This window comes from Anabas testudineus, chromosome 12 (assembly GCF_900324465.2).
Source record: "Anabas testudineus chromosome 12, fAnaTes1.2, whole genome shotgun sequence".
Classification (NCBI taxonomy): domain Eukaryota; kingdom Metazoa; phylum Chordata; class Actinopteri; order Anabantiformes; family Anabantidae; genus Anabas; species Anabas testudineus.
This window is the reverse complement of record NC_046621.1, coordinates 5954049-5970291: the sequence shown is the minus strand read 5'-3', so window position 1 is coordinate 5970291 and position 16243 is coordinate 5954049. Positions and strand designations below refer to the sequence as shown.

The 16243-nt window shown below is 40.2% G+C and overlaps 2 protein-coding genes across 5 annotated transcripts; one reads left to right on the top strand and one right to left on the bottom strand.

Annotated features, from left to right (window-relative positions):
• Positions 1 to 255: 255 nt before the first annotated feature.
• On the bottom strand, positions 256 to 4666 carry atp5fa1 (ATP synthase F1 subunit alpha). Its single transcript, XM_026355982.1, has 11 exons — positions 4517 to 4666; positions 3134 to 3209; positions 2838 to 3007; positions 2464 to 2637; positions 2142 to 2308; positions 1626 to 1926; positions 1259 to 1483; positions 1070 to 1177; positions 842 to 986; positions 578 to 728; positions 256 to 478 (listed from the first exon to the last, which is right to left on the bottom strand). Exons 1-11 carry the CDS (start codon positions 4574 to 4576, stop codon positions 400 to 402), a joined length of 1656 nt encoding a protein of 551 aa, XP_026211767.1. The 5' UTR covers positions 4577 to 4666; the 3' UTR covers positions 256 to 399.
• Positions 4667 to 5369: 703 nt separating this feature from the next.
• On the top strand, positions 5370 to 15794 carry c12h18orf25 (chromosome 12 C18orf25 homolog). Of its 4 annotated transcripts, none has more exons than XM_026355984.1 (5): positions 5371 to 5601; positions 6347 to 7249; positions 12056 to 12226; positions 12676 to 12790; positions 12901 to 15794. In XM_026355984.1, exons 2-5 carry the CDS (start codon positions 6412 to 6414, stop codon positions 13088 to 13090), a joined length of 1314 nt encoding a protein of 437 aa, XP_026211769.1. In that variant the 5' UTR covers positions 5371 to 5601; positions 6347 to 6411; the 3' UTR covers positions 13091 to 15794. The 4 variants fall into 4 exon arrangements, with proteins under 4 accessions (XP_026211770.1, XP_026211769.1, XP_026211768.1 ...); XM_026355983.1 differs by having other exon boundaries at positions 5372 to 5601; positions 6344 to 7249; XM_026355987.1 differs by lacking the exon at positions 12056 to 12226 and having other exon boundaries at positions 5374 to 5601; positions 6344 to 7249.
• Positions 15795 to 16243: the final 449 nt, after the last annotated feature.

Genomic DNA, 16243 nt, shown 5'->3' with positions numbered 1-16243 from the left:
ATGTAATTAAAAAAATTATTTCTCAATTGTGTGCTACCAACGGGGCAGAGATGCCTTGCCTTGGTATATATAGGAGAGCCAAACTAATAAACTTATGCATATCCAACTAGTCCTGTCCAGTGTAATTCAAGATAAATGCTTTGGTAAATAGTACAAAACCAAAGAAGAAAAAAAAAAGTGCAAGTGTGACTATGCAGCTATAGTTATATCATCTAAATATAACAGAATCTAAAGCAAAAAATTCAAAAAGATAAGTCAATTAGTTGGAATACTTTATTCTGTTAAGAGATAACTGTACATTAAAGATGAAGTGCCACTTGAGTTTTTTGAAACTCATAGAAAGTTTAACAGACGCTGCACTATGCAAACATGAAAACAACCAGACCAAAAAATTGGACTTTACTCAAAGCTGGAGAGGAAATTCAACACAGTTTGCTTGAGCTTGGCATCAGATGCCTCAGAGATTTTTCCATCAGCCCTGCAATGACAAAGATATTAGTTATAGATATGCAATGTACATCAATTACAATAATGTAAATTAAAAAAAATTTTGCCTCTTAAAAGCTCTTTAACTTACTTAATAGCTGCCAGCAGGTCTTGATGCTGGCTTAGGATGTGCTGCAGGAATGCCTTCTCGAATTTAGTGATCTTGCTAGGCTCCATTTTGTCCAAGTGTCCCCTCACACCAGCATAAATAACCGCTACCTGTTCTTCAATAGCCATGGGAGCTGAAAGCCATGTACACAGTCACAGTAGATAAGATGACTCTAAATGGATGCTTTTTATCTAAGGCATGACTACATACTGTATTTAAATAATAGAATAAATAGTAAATACTCACAGTACTGTCCCTGTTTGAGCAACTCAGTCAGACGAACACCACGGTTCAGCAGCTGCTGAGTGGCAGCGTCCAAGTCAGAACCAAACTGAGCAAAGGCAGCAACTTCACGGTACTGGGCCAGCTCCAGCTTCATGGTACCTGCCACCTGATGGACAGATTAATCAATCAGAATCAAACATGTTTAGCATGATAACAAATGGGTGGTGGGAGAATACAAACAGCACTAACCTGCTTCATGGCCCTGGTTTGGGCAGCAGAGCCGACACGTGATACAGACAGACCAACATTAATGGCTGGACGAATACCCTTGTAGAACAGCTCAGTTTCCAAGAAGATCTAAGGAACAAAACAGTATTTACTTACTGGACCAGGCTATGAATTGAAATGAAGTAAGACAAGTCGCACATGCACACTCACCTGTCCGTCTGTGATAGAGATGACATTAGTAGGAATGTAGGCTGACACATCACCAGCCTGTGTCTCAATAACAGGAAGAGCTGTGAGGGAGCCACCGCCAAAGTTGTCGTTCATCTTGGCAGCTCTCTCAAGTAGACGGGAATGCAAGTAGAAGACGTCTCCTGGGTAGGCTTCACGGCCGGGGGGACGACGAAGCAGCAAGGACATCTGACGGTAAGCAACGGCCTGTGGAAAGATGAGTCTAGATTTAATTCTACACTAAATTTTATACCGTCATAATTATTTATAGCAACAGTTTTTCTAGGTTAAAATGTTTTGTCATATTAGCAAAAAAAAAAACAAACAAAACACAAAAAAAACCACTCACCTGCTTGGACAGATCGTCATAGATGATCAGGGCGTGCTTGCCATTGTCTCTGAAATATTCTCCCATGGAGCAGCCAGAATAAGGAGCAAGGTACTGCAGCGGAGCAGCATCAGAGGCAGTAGCAGACACAACAATGGTGTACTTCATGGCATCTGCATCAGTCAACCTCTTCACCAGCTGAGCCACTGTGGATCTCTTCTGGCCGATAGCAACATAGATGCAATACAGCTTCTTCTTCTCGTCAGTTCCATCGTTAAAGCGCTTCTGGTTGATGATTGTGTCAATAGCGATAGCGGTTTTGCTGCAAAACAAATTTAGGAGCCAAGCATATGTGAATATAACAAAATCAGATCCACATATGTAGGAAACTTTGATTAACCTTTAATACTGCAACAACCTGTATTCCATTTATATATATTACATTATTTTGCCTATCCCTTGTTTTCCACTGCAACCTCTTTTCCGTGGTAGCAAAAGGAACATCAAAAGTTGCCATGAAATAAATTATTCACTTACCCAGTCTGCCTGTCTCCAATGATGAGCTCACGCTGTCCACGGCCGATGGGGACCAAACTGTCCACGGCTTTGATGCCAGTCTGCATGGGCTCCCTCACAGAGATACGGGGGATGATGCCTGGGGCCTTCAGACCTACACGCCTACGGATCTTGGAGCCAAGAGGACCCTGTGAAAAATTAATTAAAAAGAAAAGATCAGGAGTAAAACTAATTTCTTACATTGGGTCACTAAACTAATAAAAAAGTACAATGGTATGATGCTGAAAATCATCTTTTAGTCATTTTCTCTCAAAAGAATAAACTGGCTGTAAGTTGTTGTTACCTTTCCATCAATTGCATTTCCCAGAGCATCAACAACACGGCCCAAGAGCTCTTCACCAACAGGAACATCTACAATTGCACCTGTTCTTTTGACGATGTCGCCCTCCTTGATCAACTTATCGTTACCAAACACCACAACACCAACGTTGTCAGGCTCCAAGTTCAGAGACATACCCTGTAGAAGAGAAGAAATAAAAACTACTGATAAATGATCAAAGTATTACAATCTGTGAATTAATCACTAGCCAATACCATAAAGTAACATGAGCTAAAAATTATATAGTGCATTGTTGTATATCCCATATATTCTATATCCCATCCAACCTCTGTTCAGTACAGAGGTCAGCTTCTGAACTTAAACATCGTCAGTTTTACCTTCAGACCAGAGGAGAACTCCACCATTTCCTCAGCCTGCACATTCCTAAGACCGTACACTCTGGCAATACCATCACCAATGGACAGAACACGGCCAGTCTCTTCCAAATCAGCACTGGTGTCAGCTCCCATGATTTTCTCCTCCAGAATGGATGATACCTCAGCTGTGCCTTTAATTTGTGAAGTAGTTTTGAGTAGTAATTAATTAATTTCAGGTAAAAAAAAAAAAAATCTAACTTCAAATTATAAAAATGTGTCTTACAATGATGATAATTCATGTTTCCTGAAATACAAACCTGTTTTCTGCAGCCATGGGCGAGTGGTGTGCAGATTCTTAGCTCCTACACAAGCTGCAGCGACGTTCTTGGATACCTTTAAATCAACAGGAAGTAGTAAAGGACTCTGTTTTAACCACTCCAAATAAATGCAGTCTTCACAACAGAAATGTTGAATCACAGATCCAACAAGCCGTCCATTTATTAGGTACGTCTTTCTCAAACTAAAGCAGTCCAATGTCATTAAGGTTATAATGTTTATTGCTAATATTTAACCAATTCCAACCAATCATTATTACAAACAAATATGGTAGCTAGAAATAATGTGCTTCAAGAACAAATAGGTTAACATTTTATAAACCATAGTTGTAAAGGAAACAGGTTATGTCATACAGCTTTATCAAGAAGCTTTAAGTGTTAACAACCCTAATGGCTACTTCAAACCCAGCAGTGGCCTTAAATAATAATAATTAAATATTCAGAGAAACAGATGTTTGGCTGCTTGACTTGAATATACTGATTCTACACCTGAGGCACAGATTTACGTTAATCCTATTATAACAGATGCAAGTCTTTTCCACTCAAAACCTGAAATAACTAAACTCATAACACCTAAAATCTATATTACAACATCTGTTGTTCAGTGTGACCTTGTCGGTGTTTGCTACAGGTGTCATGGTTCTGATGGAAACGCTCTGCAGCATTACGATCATGCTTTCAGTTTACAGGTGAATAATGAGTTCTGATTATAAAAAGAGTTTACAATCAACATTTCTGCCTACATCAGGAAAATAACATTTCTGATAATGAAATGCAAATATTTTCCAAGACCTGCAGACATCCAACATTTTCACCAAAAATATTATGATCTCCATAAAAACTGAAGGGGAGGATTCAGATTGCATTCACTACATCTTTATTATTTACTAATCTAAGTACTGAGAGTGTGAAAACATTTGCATCTGGATATGCAGCCTGCAGTGTCACGGGACAGTCCTTATCAATGACATTTGAATAACTTTCAACCCATATTCAGACAGTAAATAAACCATAATGCTTATGGAATCAAAGCTAGGTCAAACCTGACCTTTAATACCAAACTGTATTCGTCACTGCAGCACTTGTCATGTCATATTCTCTCTTAAAAGCGGAACACTATGAATAATTACATACGTTATAGTGCATCCACTAATAATAACATACTGTACTTTAGCGAAGGTGGACTGTTTTCGTCTGACAGCTATGAATGTTAGCAGTGGACAGCTAGCTGTGTGAAGGGCCCGGTGCCCTCCAGTGCAAAGACGTGTGCATGCGCAACACGGCCGCACATTTTCATGTGAATACATCCGGAAACCTTCTTAAGGACGCCAACACAAACGACATAAAGACATTAATGTTGCTTACAAATCCAGCCCGTCGAGGTAAGGTGCGGGCAAGAGCCGCTGCGACGCGAACTGACAGCATGTCGATGTCCTGCGGGTTCTGTCCTGCTCCCGTAGCAGAGAGAGAAGGATGGCGGATCCGGCGGCAGCTCAGTAGAAAGGTCACCGTAACCCGGAAGTACTGTCAACACATACATGTTCTTATTGTTTCGCGTTATTATTTCAAAATGTTAAAGTTAGAAATATATTAATTCAAGTTTTAAAATAGTGTTAAATTAATATTTTTTTATAAATTTGAATTAAATATAAAAACGTTCATAAATACATTCATAAAAATAAAACACATATCCACACAAAGACATTAGTGCAATAAATACATTATTATAGATTTTATTATATATTGTGCACTATGCACACTTACAGATAAATATGAAAAATAAATATGGCCAGTTTGTTGAAAAATGTAATAAATTTGATCTAGTTATGAATAACTGTGATTCATCCGGTTACATTAAATATCATGTATAATCTAAATCTAGCGATGAAGTTTTCTTCCTCAGTGAAGTTAATGTTACATAAACAGATGCTTAAGTGTGGATGTACACATCCATCCCCAGTTGTGGCATAAATGCAAATACTTTAAAAGAAAAAGGAAAGTGTGAATTGGCCTTTAACGGAGCTCTTTTCTCTTGCTGTTTAGTTTAGGGACCAGCAGGCACCATTTATCTGCAGGATCTATTCGACAAATACCACATATCTCTCACTGCAGTATTTTCTTTTTTTTGTTTTTTTTTGTAGTATTAATATTCGACCGCGGGGGCGCTCGGCCATGTAGGAAAGGCCGGAAGTGGCGCATGCAGCTTTGTGCACGACCCACGTCTGATGGAGACATTTTAAAATAAACACACGGCTAACTGCTAACGGCTAACAGGGCTCGCAAAAGGTGCGAGCGTACTGCGCCAAAATACGTTCAAATTCTTCAAAGCCAAGTAGAACAGAAGTAAAGTATAGTTAGTAGTTGGTGCATCATAAGTGAAAGAGGCTGCATATTACGAAGATGTCGAAAAGTTTGACACTGGAAAAAAGGAGAATATAACTAACGCAGCGGTAAGTAATGCTAAGTTAGCTATCGTTTGGGCTGCGATAATGCTAACGTTAGTTAAGCTAGCAGTTAGCTGCTGACATTATCCTGCCTGTTACGCCTCTTGCTGGCTAGATACTGCTTCCATTTATAGGATCGTGCACGGCAGCTGCCCTGCAACCTGTATAGTTTTCCATGACTTGGTCTTTTTCTCGCCAAGCTTTAGGAGTGTGAGGTTATGACCGAGGTTACCTTCACTACGCAGCTAAAAGTAGAGTCTGGATCCGAGTCTGCTTCAGCTAACCGCACTCACAAGCACCAACTAGCTAAACTCATTCATTCAGGCACCAATAAATACCTCATTGCACACGAACTTGTTTAAATTTGCAGAAGAGAATTTATCGTGCATGCATCAGTCATTCTCAATCGTAAACTTAGCGTCAGATTAAATATTAAAGAAGGGTAATGTTAATTAGCCAGCTAACGTTATGTCTTTAGCAGCAATACGGATAAGAAGAGCTTCTGCATGTAATGCGAGAAAAAAAACAGTGTTTTTTATTATAAATGCATTGAACGCGTCTGTGTGTGTGTATATATGCACATATATGTAAATGGGCTAATCTCGTTCCTTTTATGGTTATAATAGTAAATCTGAATTACCGCCCAATTAAACAATACCATTAAATATTTCTAATTGATACTTAGAAATTGCACAAATATCCAGATTTCGACAGATTGGGAAGTAGTGATCTTATGTTTCTCATCCAGCAGGTGAGCTCTTATCCAGGCACATTGGTCCATGTTTGTTGGACCTTTGGGCTCTGGGCTCAACTAGCATGAAGATGGCTGATTCCGAGAAGGCAGAAGAATTTGTGGATGCTGAATGCCCCCCAGAGTGCCTTCATGAAACACAATCAGCTATGACTTCAGTTCAGGGAGAGCAGGATGAGCATCTGAAAACGGAGACTACCACCAGTACCAGCTCACCACCAAGGGAAAAGGAGCCAGACAGCCCTTTGCATACAGAGGGTGAGCAGAGTCTCCTTTCCATGCCATGCCTGATGAAGGAGCTCCGGCGTGACTCCCCAGAGTCTCAACATGCATCTACAGGGAGTGATAAGCCCATGTCCCGTCATATCTATGAGAGTGACTCCTCAAACCCCTGCATGCTCTCTCCCTCGTCTAGTGGCCACCTTGCTGATTCAGATACATTATCCTCAGGGGAAGAAGGTGTAGCTCCTCCTGTAGGAGAAGATGAAGAGGGAAACATGGAAGCTTCAAATGATCCTGGGCAGGCAGCAGCAAGGCAAACATCTGCCACGGCAACAGGGGGGAGGAAGTCACGGCGATCTCGTTCAGAGAGCGAAATGCCTCCTAATGCAATGGCTGCAAAGAAAAATCGCTGCCAGCCCACTGTGGTAGCAGCAGGAGGGCAGGAGAAACAAATCAATGGCAAGCTGGCAAAAGTGAAAGGTCAACGGAGCCAGAAACACAAGGAGCGTATGCGTTTGCTCAGACAAAAGCGAGAGGCAGCAGCACGGAAGAAGTATAACCTGCTGCAGGACAGCAGTACAAGTGACAGCGAGCTCACATGTGACTCCAGCACCAGCTCCTCTGAAGATGAAGACGATGACACTTCAGGAGGTAGCAAGACAATCAAGACAGATATTCCAGGTAACATCCAGTGTTTCGACACACACCTTTTGCACAGTATCATCACCACAGTCACGTATCAGAGTCAAACACTGTATGACATAATAATAGAAAAATATATAACCATACACCATATGCTAAATGATTATCTATTACAGTCAAGCACAGATTTTGGCTATTAGAGGCTGCCTGCTTTACATTAATAATTTTTCAGGCAACCTAACCCAGACAGTTCGCTTGACACATATATAGTATTGTGTAAACATGTCATGGAGTTGTACAAAGCTTTCATGCTATTAGATAAATGCAAGCATTGTTTTGTTTGTGTTTACTGTATCAATCACCTTCTTTTTGGTTATTTTTTCACTCATCATTTGTCTTCATTTACCTTGTCTGTAGATACTTAGACTCTTTGTTTAGAAGGGCCCTGTGCTCCGGAGGAATGCAGTATTTTTTTTTTTTTCGTAGAACTTTGTCATCCTTTGCATGCTGTGGAAATCTAGTGGACATTCTTCAACTAATGGAGTAATATAAACAGAGCTGTGTTACCCGAATTCCTATTGTGAGTTCTGCAATCCAACAAATGAGCCATTTATACCCTCAGTATTTTGCTGTAAATAGACGGTGTGTGATCTCACTGTGTTCGTCAGAGTTATAAGGCTCTGTAGCTACTATGCTGGAGTGAAACGGACGCACAAAGGTTTATAGACTTAAATATCACATTTAAAAAGTGCCATTTTATTACAATCCCTAAGTGAATTTAAAGCTCTGTGCCATTTTTCTGTTGAGGAAGGTTTAGTGATTGTCTATATTATTCAGAGACTGCTAGGGGTTTAGTTTATCCTGCTGCTTTTCTCTTCCAGTCTTCTGCTTTGGCATATTCCTTACACTTCACTCTGCCTACACAGGAGGCAATAAAGCTTTATAGGGCTGCAAACAGGTGGTTCTTTTCTCTATGTTCTGTAGCAGTTTAGACGAGTCAGATATCTCCTGTGTCAGCAACTGCAAAATAATAATGCACATAGAGCTCTGACTGATGATGTGATGCTGTGCTGTAAATTAAATTCAAGCACATTAATGTCTCATGAGTAAACGCCAGCAGACATTGACAGTATTGTCTGGTTGCACATCTGCCCTATTTTTTTATTTTTTATTATTATTATTATTATTATTTTCACTTTAGTTAATCTAATGTTCCCTGGTGGTTGGATTGTAGACATATCTTGGGTGGGTTGACTTCTCAATAAGAAGATGCCAGCTGGGTGGTATTTACAGACCTGCTGCTGTTATAGAAGTCACTTTTATTTACTTAAGTTTGATCATTTCACTGTAATTGTGCTTTTTAGAATATGTCCTGTGTTGTGTTGGTTCTGGTAGGTAGTTTTTCTTTTCAATTAATTTTAGATTTCACTTGTGGCATGTCAGTAATAATAATACATCTTTCTTGAGGTCATTTAATTTGTTTCCACTGTGGAACTAGTTTATGTAGTCTGTTACTTTTGTTCAGGAGGACAACTGTACACATTGCCTACTTTGGCCTATACTAACCCTACTTCCATATATTACAAAAATGATGGAAGTGTTAACAGTTAGAAATATGTTGCCTTTGCATTTTAGCCTTAAATGGGTGTGTTTTAGCTCAAAATATCACCAGTTTCCAAACCACAGTGACTGAAGCAGTATCCCGAGGCATCCAGTTTTCTTCCTTCAGGGAGCTGTAGTACATTAATTCATTTTTACATCCCGCACACAGATTTGAGTGCTACAACTGCATGACGTAGTCCATCAGCATGAAAGAGTCGATCTGCACGTAACCAAAAACAAACTGTCATGTTCTCTTTAATACAAAAGTCCACCTCCGAAGCATGAAAGTGCTACTGTATTTTCTTATGGCTTGGCCTCAATGTCTTTAAAGCTGGCTTCAGACGTGCATCGGAGAGATCCAGAGTGGGTGCCCAGATTCATGGGTTGCTGGACAGCGGTTCGTGGGACAGGAATGGCATCGGCAGTGTTCTGGAGGAGGCCATGACTCGCTTTGCTGTGATGCAGCGCCAGACTGAGGAGCGCTTCCGCATCTGGATGGAAAAGCTTGCACACCTCGACTCGGACAACGACTCGTCCAAGCGCTCAAGTGACGCCCTAGAGGGGCAGCAGCATCCCTCCCAGGGGGCACACCCATCCCCTCCCAGTTCTTTTTTACCCTCATCTGAGTCTTCAGAGACTATGGCTGCCTACATGTTGGCACGAGAGAACAACAGTCTCAACCCCACCCCAATAAACAACAACATCCTACCTGAAGTGGTCACTCAGAATGGAAATCTAGGTGTTCCAGACCCTGGACTCTTGAATGTTTAGATTTCACTTCTTTGCTCCTCACAGTTTCATACTTTATTCTTACCAAGTCTAGAACTAGTTGATGCAGAAAGCATGGCATTGGGTATCAGCAAGTAAATAATGCAAAGTCACTAAATGGATACACCATCAACACCAGCTGGGCCTGAGCTGGTCACTTCAGCTTGACTGTGCAGACCTGAAGCCCAGTGGATTTTCTGGCACTGAATCACTGTGAGATTTGACATTCAGAATAATTCAACTCACCTGTTTAATTTCTGCAGCATCTGTGACATGGACACAGGGCATATCTCAATCAACTGTTGGGTCAGGGCACTTATTGTATTGCTTATTGATATGGCTCATTTGTTCTTGTTTACCAACTGTACATACATATACAGTATAAACAGAAGTAGCTGAATATGTAATTCGTAGAGAATGTGCATTACAGCACCTGGGCAGCCGTCATGATGGAGCTAGGCAAGGTGCTACTGCATAATAGCATGTGCCTTGTCATTCTGAACTCATGCTGGGACTGATAATTAGAGGATCATAGTACTATTTCTTTAGCAATCAGGTTCAACGCTCAACATAACCTTTCTTTCTCCTGAACTATGTTTGCACTTTGCTTATAAATGGATCAGGACATGGGAAGCGCTTGTGACAGTCTTTATTTTGGTGGCATAGCTTTACTAACATCAGAACATTTAAACATAGATCTGCCTATAAATATAAACACAGAATGCTGACCCACAGGATTTCTAGCTTTTTAAAATCATATTACCTAATTAGATTAGATGTGTTTACATTTTTTTTTTAATATTTGCCTTTCTGTTACATGTGCTGCTATTGCTGCCTTTGTGCAGTAACAGGAAACTAGTGAGAGAGGAATGACCTCCAGTCTGTAGAGGCCTATGTATAGATTTTGGACGTAAGATGAGTCATTTGTTGGCTATTAGCTGTAATGTCAAAAGCATAAAATCTTAATTCATATAATAGTTGTATGGGAATATCTTTTCAAATTGCATTGGTTTGCCGGCTTTGTCTGTGGCATCACGAGCCCAGGCATCACACCTAAAGATACACAGCACTAATACAGCTGCAATTTGGTGCATGGCAATGTTTACTGATTCCCTAAACACAGACTGATCTGGGTGATCAAGTGGCCTTCTTTGGTTCAGATCCTGTGGTCTGTGAGGTGGGAGAAAAAAAACTCCTCGGCCCTCTTTTCAAACTGCCGTGGCAGACATTTATGGAGAAATCTTTGGCCTAATCATGTTTATAGTTAGGATGTTAAAGGTGTTACATCTTCTGTATGTGTATATGTAGCTCTGCGACTGTCAGTTTTACAAAAGCTGAAAGCATTGTCCCCCCCCACCTGTTTGCATGTGATTATATTAGTATATAGAGTGTGCAAGGCCAAAGTAGTTTTCTTCAGCAGCATGTGTGCAGAGTATAGCTTTGCTTATGCTGATAAATGGTGATTGACACAACATTTTAACTATTTAGTTTCTCCAATGGTCTGTTAGTTTTATTTCAAATTGTGTGAATATTGTTGTTTTTATTTTACAGTGCTTACTTACTTTTGCCATTTTGGGTTTTGAGTGGATCCAACAGCTGCTGTTCAGCATCTGTTAAAACTAAAATTACCTTTTAAAATCAACTGTTTTGTCATCGCATAAAAAAGGGACCTGTGCATACAATCTTAAACTGAGTGCATTTGAAACAACACTAAGGACAGTCCATAGTTCACCAAAGAGACTATCCTGGTTTACATTAGCCCTTTTTCTATCTTCAATTATGTCCCTTACATTAGCATGTGCTCGGTTTCTCTGGTAACCCTTGTACCTGCCTGTTACAGCCCAATGAGCTATTCATAGGCAGTGTTCTCTCATAGTACATGCTGTCCAGACAAACCCCCTCACACACACCCACCCACAGACATGTCTGGATAGCAGTGTGTGTGTGCGTGTGTGTGTGTGTGTGTGTGTGCTCTTTCCCAGGGACTTCTTTTACAGGGTAGAACAAAAGCGCATGTTCTCGTTCTTCCACACAGTTATTCTTCTGTTGTTTGGCTTTTATTATCCAACCACATTTCACTCACCGAGTAAGATCATTTTAAAGTGTTTTGTAACGACTGTATTCTAGTGTAGTTTTTATGTGAATGGTTGTTATTTTGAAAGCAATAAATGGAGAGAGAAAAAAAATCTGTTGCTGCAAAAGGGTTATTATTACACCGCCATGACCTCTCGTCTCATAAGGACCTCACTAGTGTAGCTTTAAAAAGTGATAATAGTTTTACAGCAGAACTGGAGCTGTCTATTTTATTATGGGTGTAAAACTTTGCATCAGGAGGAAAAAAATGCCGGTTTACTTGTGTAAATTGTGAGCGAGGCAGCCAGCGGGTCTATGGATGCAGTGTCCAGTGTCTATCCCAAACAGAGTCCATTCCCAAGCATAATTTGAATAATGAAGTGTTTTCTTTGTTTTCTGCAGATGGGCCTCCAGTAGTGGGTCACTATGATATTTCAGACACTGATTCTAACCAGGAGAGTATGAGTGTGGCGACAGTCCGGCCCACGGTGATAAAGCATGAGCTAAAAACACACAGAGGCCAGGATATGGCAGCTCACTCTGGGTGTATAAGAGCTCTGAGCTCTATCTCAGGTCAGTTACAAACCCGGTATATCCAAACTGATAATTTCCACTCCTCTCAGTGAAGACAGGACTTTTTAGAGGCATGGGTGTCATCACTAAGTGGGGATATCATCTTATTAATCTCAGTAAGACACCTTTCCAAGTACTGCTCTTCATTGTATGCACCACTGGCTCGCCTTTGGGGCTATAAAGCGTCTTGCTGCCTGGCTTCAAGATAAAAGAGTTGACCTTTTGTGACTGACTAGCCGGAATTGTCAAAACATGCTTAAAAAGTCCACAATTTCTGTTTTATCTAAAGTGTCACTCCATGCTATCCAGTGAGCGTTTCAAACCCAAGTGTCAGATTCATCATTGTTTCGTTCTTGTCTTTGTCAAAGCAGCTGCAGTCTTTGTGTGTCAGCAGGGCCTGAAGCTCCTCCTCACAGTGTGTGACTCTCCTCCACTCTTTTTTGTTTCAGACCACGTGGAGGCAGAGCTGTCGCACAAGGAGAGTTTGCAACACAACAAGGGCCAGATTAACATTGCTTCCTCTGACAGTGAGGTGGAAATAGTTGGGGTGCAGGAGAAAGCACGGTAAAGACCTTCAGAGGGGAACCTATATCTGTGAAATTTGAATTTCCCCCTCCTGCTTTTACAAAAGAATTCAACTTTTGTTTTTTGAAAATGTCTGTTTCTAAATCCAGATGCGCCCACCCATGTGGAGGTGTGATAAAAAGTTTGTCCTCCTGGAAGGAGAACTCAGTGGAGCAGTTAAACAGCACAAATCAGCCACAGATCTGGACTACTGTTTCCCCTCAGCCCAACTGGGTGTCCCCTCCTGAAGTGGTGGACCTCACGCTGGACGAGGACGCCGGACACAAATACCTACTTTAAACAACTTGTACACTGAAGACACCTTATTTGCTCTTCTCACTCCTCATCATCCTTCTTGCCTAGCCTTTATGTTACGGCTGAAATCCTTCCTAGAGTTGCAGCCTCACGTGTAACTGCTCGTGGACTCTTCCTGCCCCAGAGCACTGTTTGTTTTTAACTTACTGTTGAACAATCATGTATCAAAGCCATTCTACCGATGTGATTCCCTGATCTCAGCTTGTCAACTATGAGTTTAGTCGTAATAAAATGGCACAACACTTCAAGTGCAGGTGGAAATGCACATAAGAGTAATTTATCTGTTAATGATAGCAATATCCTCCCTTCATTTAATACCTCAGTTACCCCTTTGTAACGGATGTAGGTTGTCAGTTTGTGTTGTGTGCTTGTAAGCTGTATAGTGAAAACTTCAAGTTGCTGCTTGAGAGCAGGTCTGCATCAAGATGTGTGGCTGTTGACCTGCTTCACTACAGACTCTGAACAGCATATTGTCAGACTGGATTCTGCTTTTTCATCTGCAGTCACCTGCTATCAAGACAAAACGGCAGCTGGTACACTTTCTTTTGTGCAGTAGGCCATAGTTTGCTTTGTACCAGTCAAATGTCAGTTTTGTTTAACAAAAGTCTCATCACTGGTTTCACATTTAGTTCAGTCTGCATTGATAGATTTGTTTTACTGTACAGTGGCCAGAGTACAGCCTTATGCTCTGATACTGCTGGGGAGTGTTTCAGTTTATATGAAAGGGGTAGTTGGGATTTTTTTTGGCAAAAAGACTTATTTGCTTTCTTGCTGAGAGCCAAATGAGAAGCTTGATACCACTCGTATATCTAATAAACAGCCACAGACAGGTCAGCTTAGAACAAGAACCATAAACTAGCAGAAAACAGGAAGCTTGGCTCTGTCCAAAGGAACAAAACCGACCTACCGGCACATGTAAACCTCACAAATAAATTGAGTCGTACAACTGTTACAGAAGGTTACGTTGTCGACTATTTTGTGGCCAAGAACATTACCTTCCTGGTGTCCCTGCTCGTTGTGTGGTAACAGCACAGAGCATCACAAGGTTGGTCAGAGGGTCAGAGGTTGACTAGCATTCTCTCCCCTGTGTCCAGACTTTGTGCCATCTACCTGGCTGCTGGCTCTAGCTTCATTTCATGTACAGCCGTTAGAGTGGTATCAGTCTCCTCATCTAGCACGAACTCTCCATTAGAAACAATTGTGTTTGTTTCTTCTTTTCTTCTTGTTTTCTCTTTGCTTTAAACTCATTTTGTTACAATAATACAACACATTTTTCCCTTTTCAAGAAAACTATCAGAACACCACTGGTCAAATTCAGACTCTGGGGGAAAATATCCTAACACACTACAGAATGCAACTTCTTTCCACAGCAGTACTATATGAAGTGGTGTTGTACTGGGAGTAGAAATTATGTATCTTTTGTTTTGAGACACATTTTATGTTGGAAGCCGGCGTTTTTGTTACAGAGTCTGAAAGTGTCCCAGGTGACAGAGTTATCAGTGAATGTAATACCCTGCTGTGTTGACTGGGTGCACTTACTGTTTGCATGCTTATCCTGAGTGGATGCAAACACCTTTAAACCTCTGGGGACCCCTTTATAACAACTGATAAAAATGTATCTTCCATTAAATACAGCAAAGCAACATGGCCTGAATGCCTTGAAATGTGCACTATTTTCTTTTAGAATGGTATAAAGCTTATTCTTTTACCTTAAAATTTGCTATCTCTACAATAAATATTTTAATAATAGATGTGAATTTAGCATATGTATAAAAGAAAGTATAAGTGGTGTTGAGTTTGTGCCCACTTGTGAGGCATTTCTAGAAGAGATATTTACTGTATGGACTGTTTTCTACCCTGATCCTCAGGGCCTGCTTTCTCTCTTTCCTTGTGGTCTTATATTTGTCCTCATGCAGTACTGCACTCACTCTGTTTAAATTTTATCAACAATCAAACATCACAAACCGTTTCAGCACTTGTTTTATTGCATATTGAACATCTACTTGATGCTTGAGAACTATAGAATCGTATTTTAGCTTCTGCTGGTCACAGAAAGGGAAAATCCTATATATAAGGAACTAAACCAAAGTCTAAATGAAACAGTTTTAAGTTTGCCCTTTCCCGGATTTCAAATTTGCTCTAGAAGTCTAAACATTTCTATCTGGAGGCCAGTGAATTTGTTGTGAAATATTTATGTTTCAGATTCAGATACACCATTAATGTATCTGAAAGTTATAGTTTATAATGTTAGATGTTTGTTTTCCATTGGCTGGATATTTTCATTATACAGTCATCTACCACTCTAATGACAATTATTTAACCAGACCACTTCTGCTTGCAAAATCCATTTTGCTATTGTTCTTTGGGATTATTATGACATGTGCTCATTTCTTTAGAAGTAGTGGTTTTGTAGAAAAACAGGGCAGTGATGCTCTACTGTGGTTGCACATAGCATGTTTGATCACCTCTCACCCATTGTTTAACCTCAACTCAGATGCTCTTCTCATTACCAATAATTTAGACTCGATCTTCTTTTATTTTTGTTTTATTTTACTGTCAGTATTTTAACTTAACAACAAAAAAATGTTTATTTTTGTTGCTTCTGCAAGTCCTTGACTTCCTTGAAATTATGTCTGTAGAACAAAAAGGAACTATTTTAAAACTAAATAAATAGAGCATTATTTAATGACTCTCTTGTACCGTAATTTATTTTTGTATTCACAGATTCATTTTTACAATCGGGCTATACAGGTTTGGCTCATGTGCTGTTAAAATATTTAGTTTCCAGCTTAATTTACTCACTTACTTTTAGTCATGTTTAAGGAAGACTGTCTTCTTGCAAAGTAGTCTAATTGGAACTGAGGTCTATGAACTGGAGACAGTGACGTTGTTATGTTTAAATGCAAATGTTAACAATGGTACTTATACGTTTACTTATATAGACCCAATGTCTTGTCTATTACTATTACACAGCATGTCCTTTATTTTACTGTGTGTAAGTTTAATACTTAATCTCATTGTTTTCTTTTATTCTGTGGCCGAACAGTCTAGACAACTGTGTGTGAGGGTGACGATGAACAACACAACTTGAGCCTTCACCCACAAAAGTGGCATGACGGGTCAGAGGTCATACTGTGA

Coding starts and splice junctions, on each gene's coding strand:
- atp5fa1 (XM_026355982.1), bottom strand. CDS start 4,576: ATGCTGTCAGTTCGCGTCGCAGCGGCTCTTGCCCGCACCTTACCTCGA. Junction 3,210..4,516: donor TACCTCGACGGGCTGGATTT/GTAAGCAACATT, acceptor GTTGATTTAAAG/GTATCCAAGAACGTCGCTGC. Junction 3,008..3,133: donor CCCATGGCTGCAGAAAACAG/GTTTGTATTTCA, acceptor CACAAATTAAAG/GCACAGCTGAGGTATCATCC.
- c12h18orf25 (XM_026355984.1), top strand. CDS start 6,412: ATGAAGATGGCTGATTCCGAGAAGGCAGAAGAATTTGTGGATGCTGAA. Junction 7,250..12,055: donor AATCAAGACAGATATTCCAG/GTAACATCCAGT, acceptor TGTTTTCTGCAG/ATGGGCCTCCAGTAGTGGGT. Junction 12,227..12,675: donor AGCTCTGAGCTCTATCTCAG/GTCAGTTACAAA, acceptor TTTTTGTTTCAG/ACCACGTGGAGGCAGAGCTG.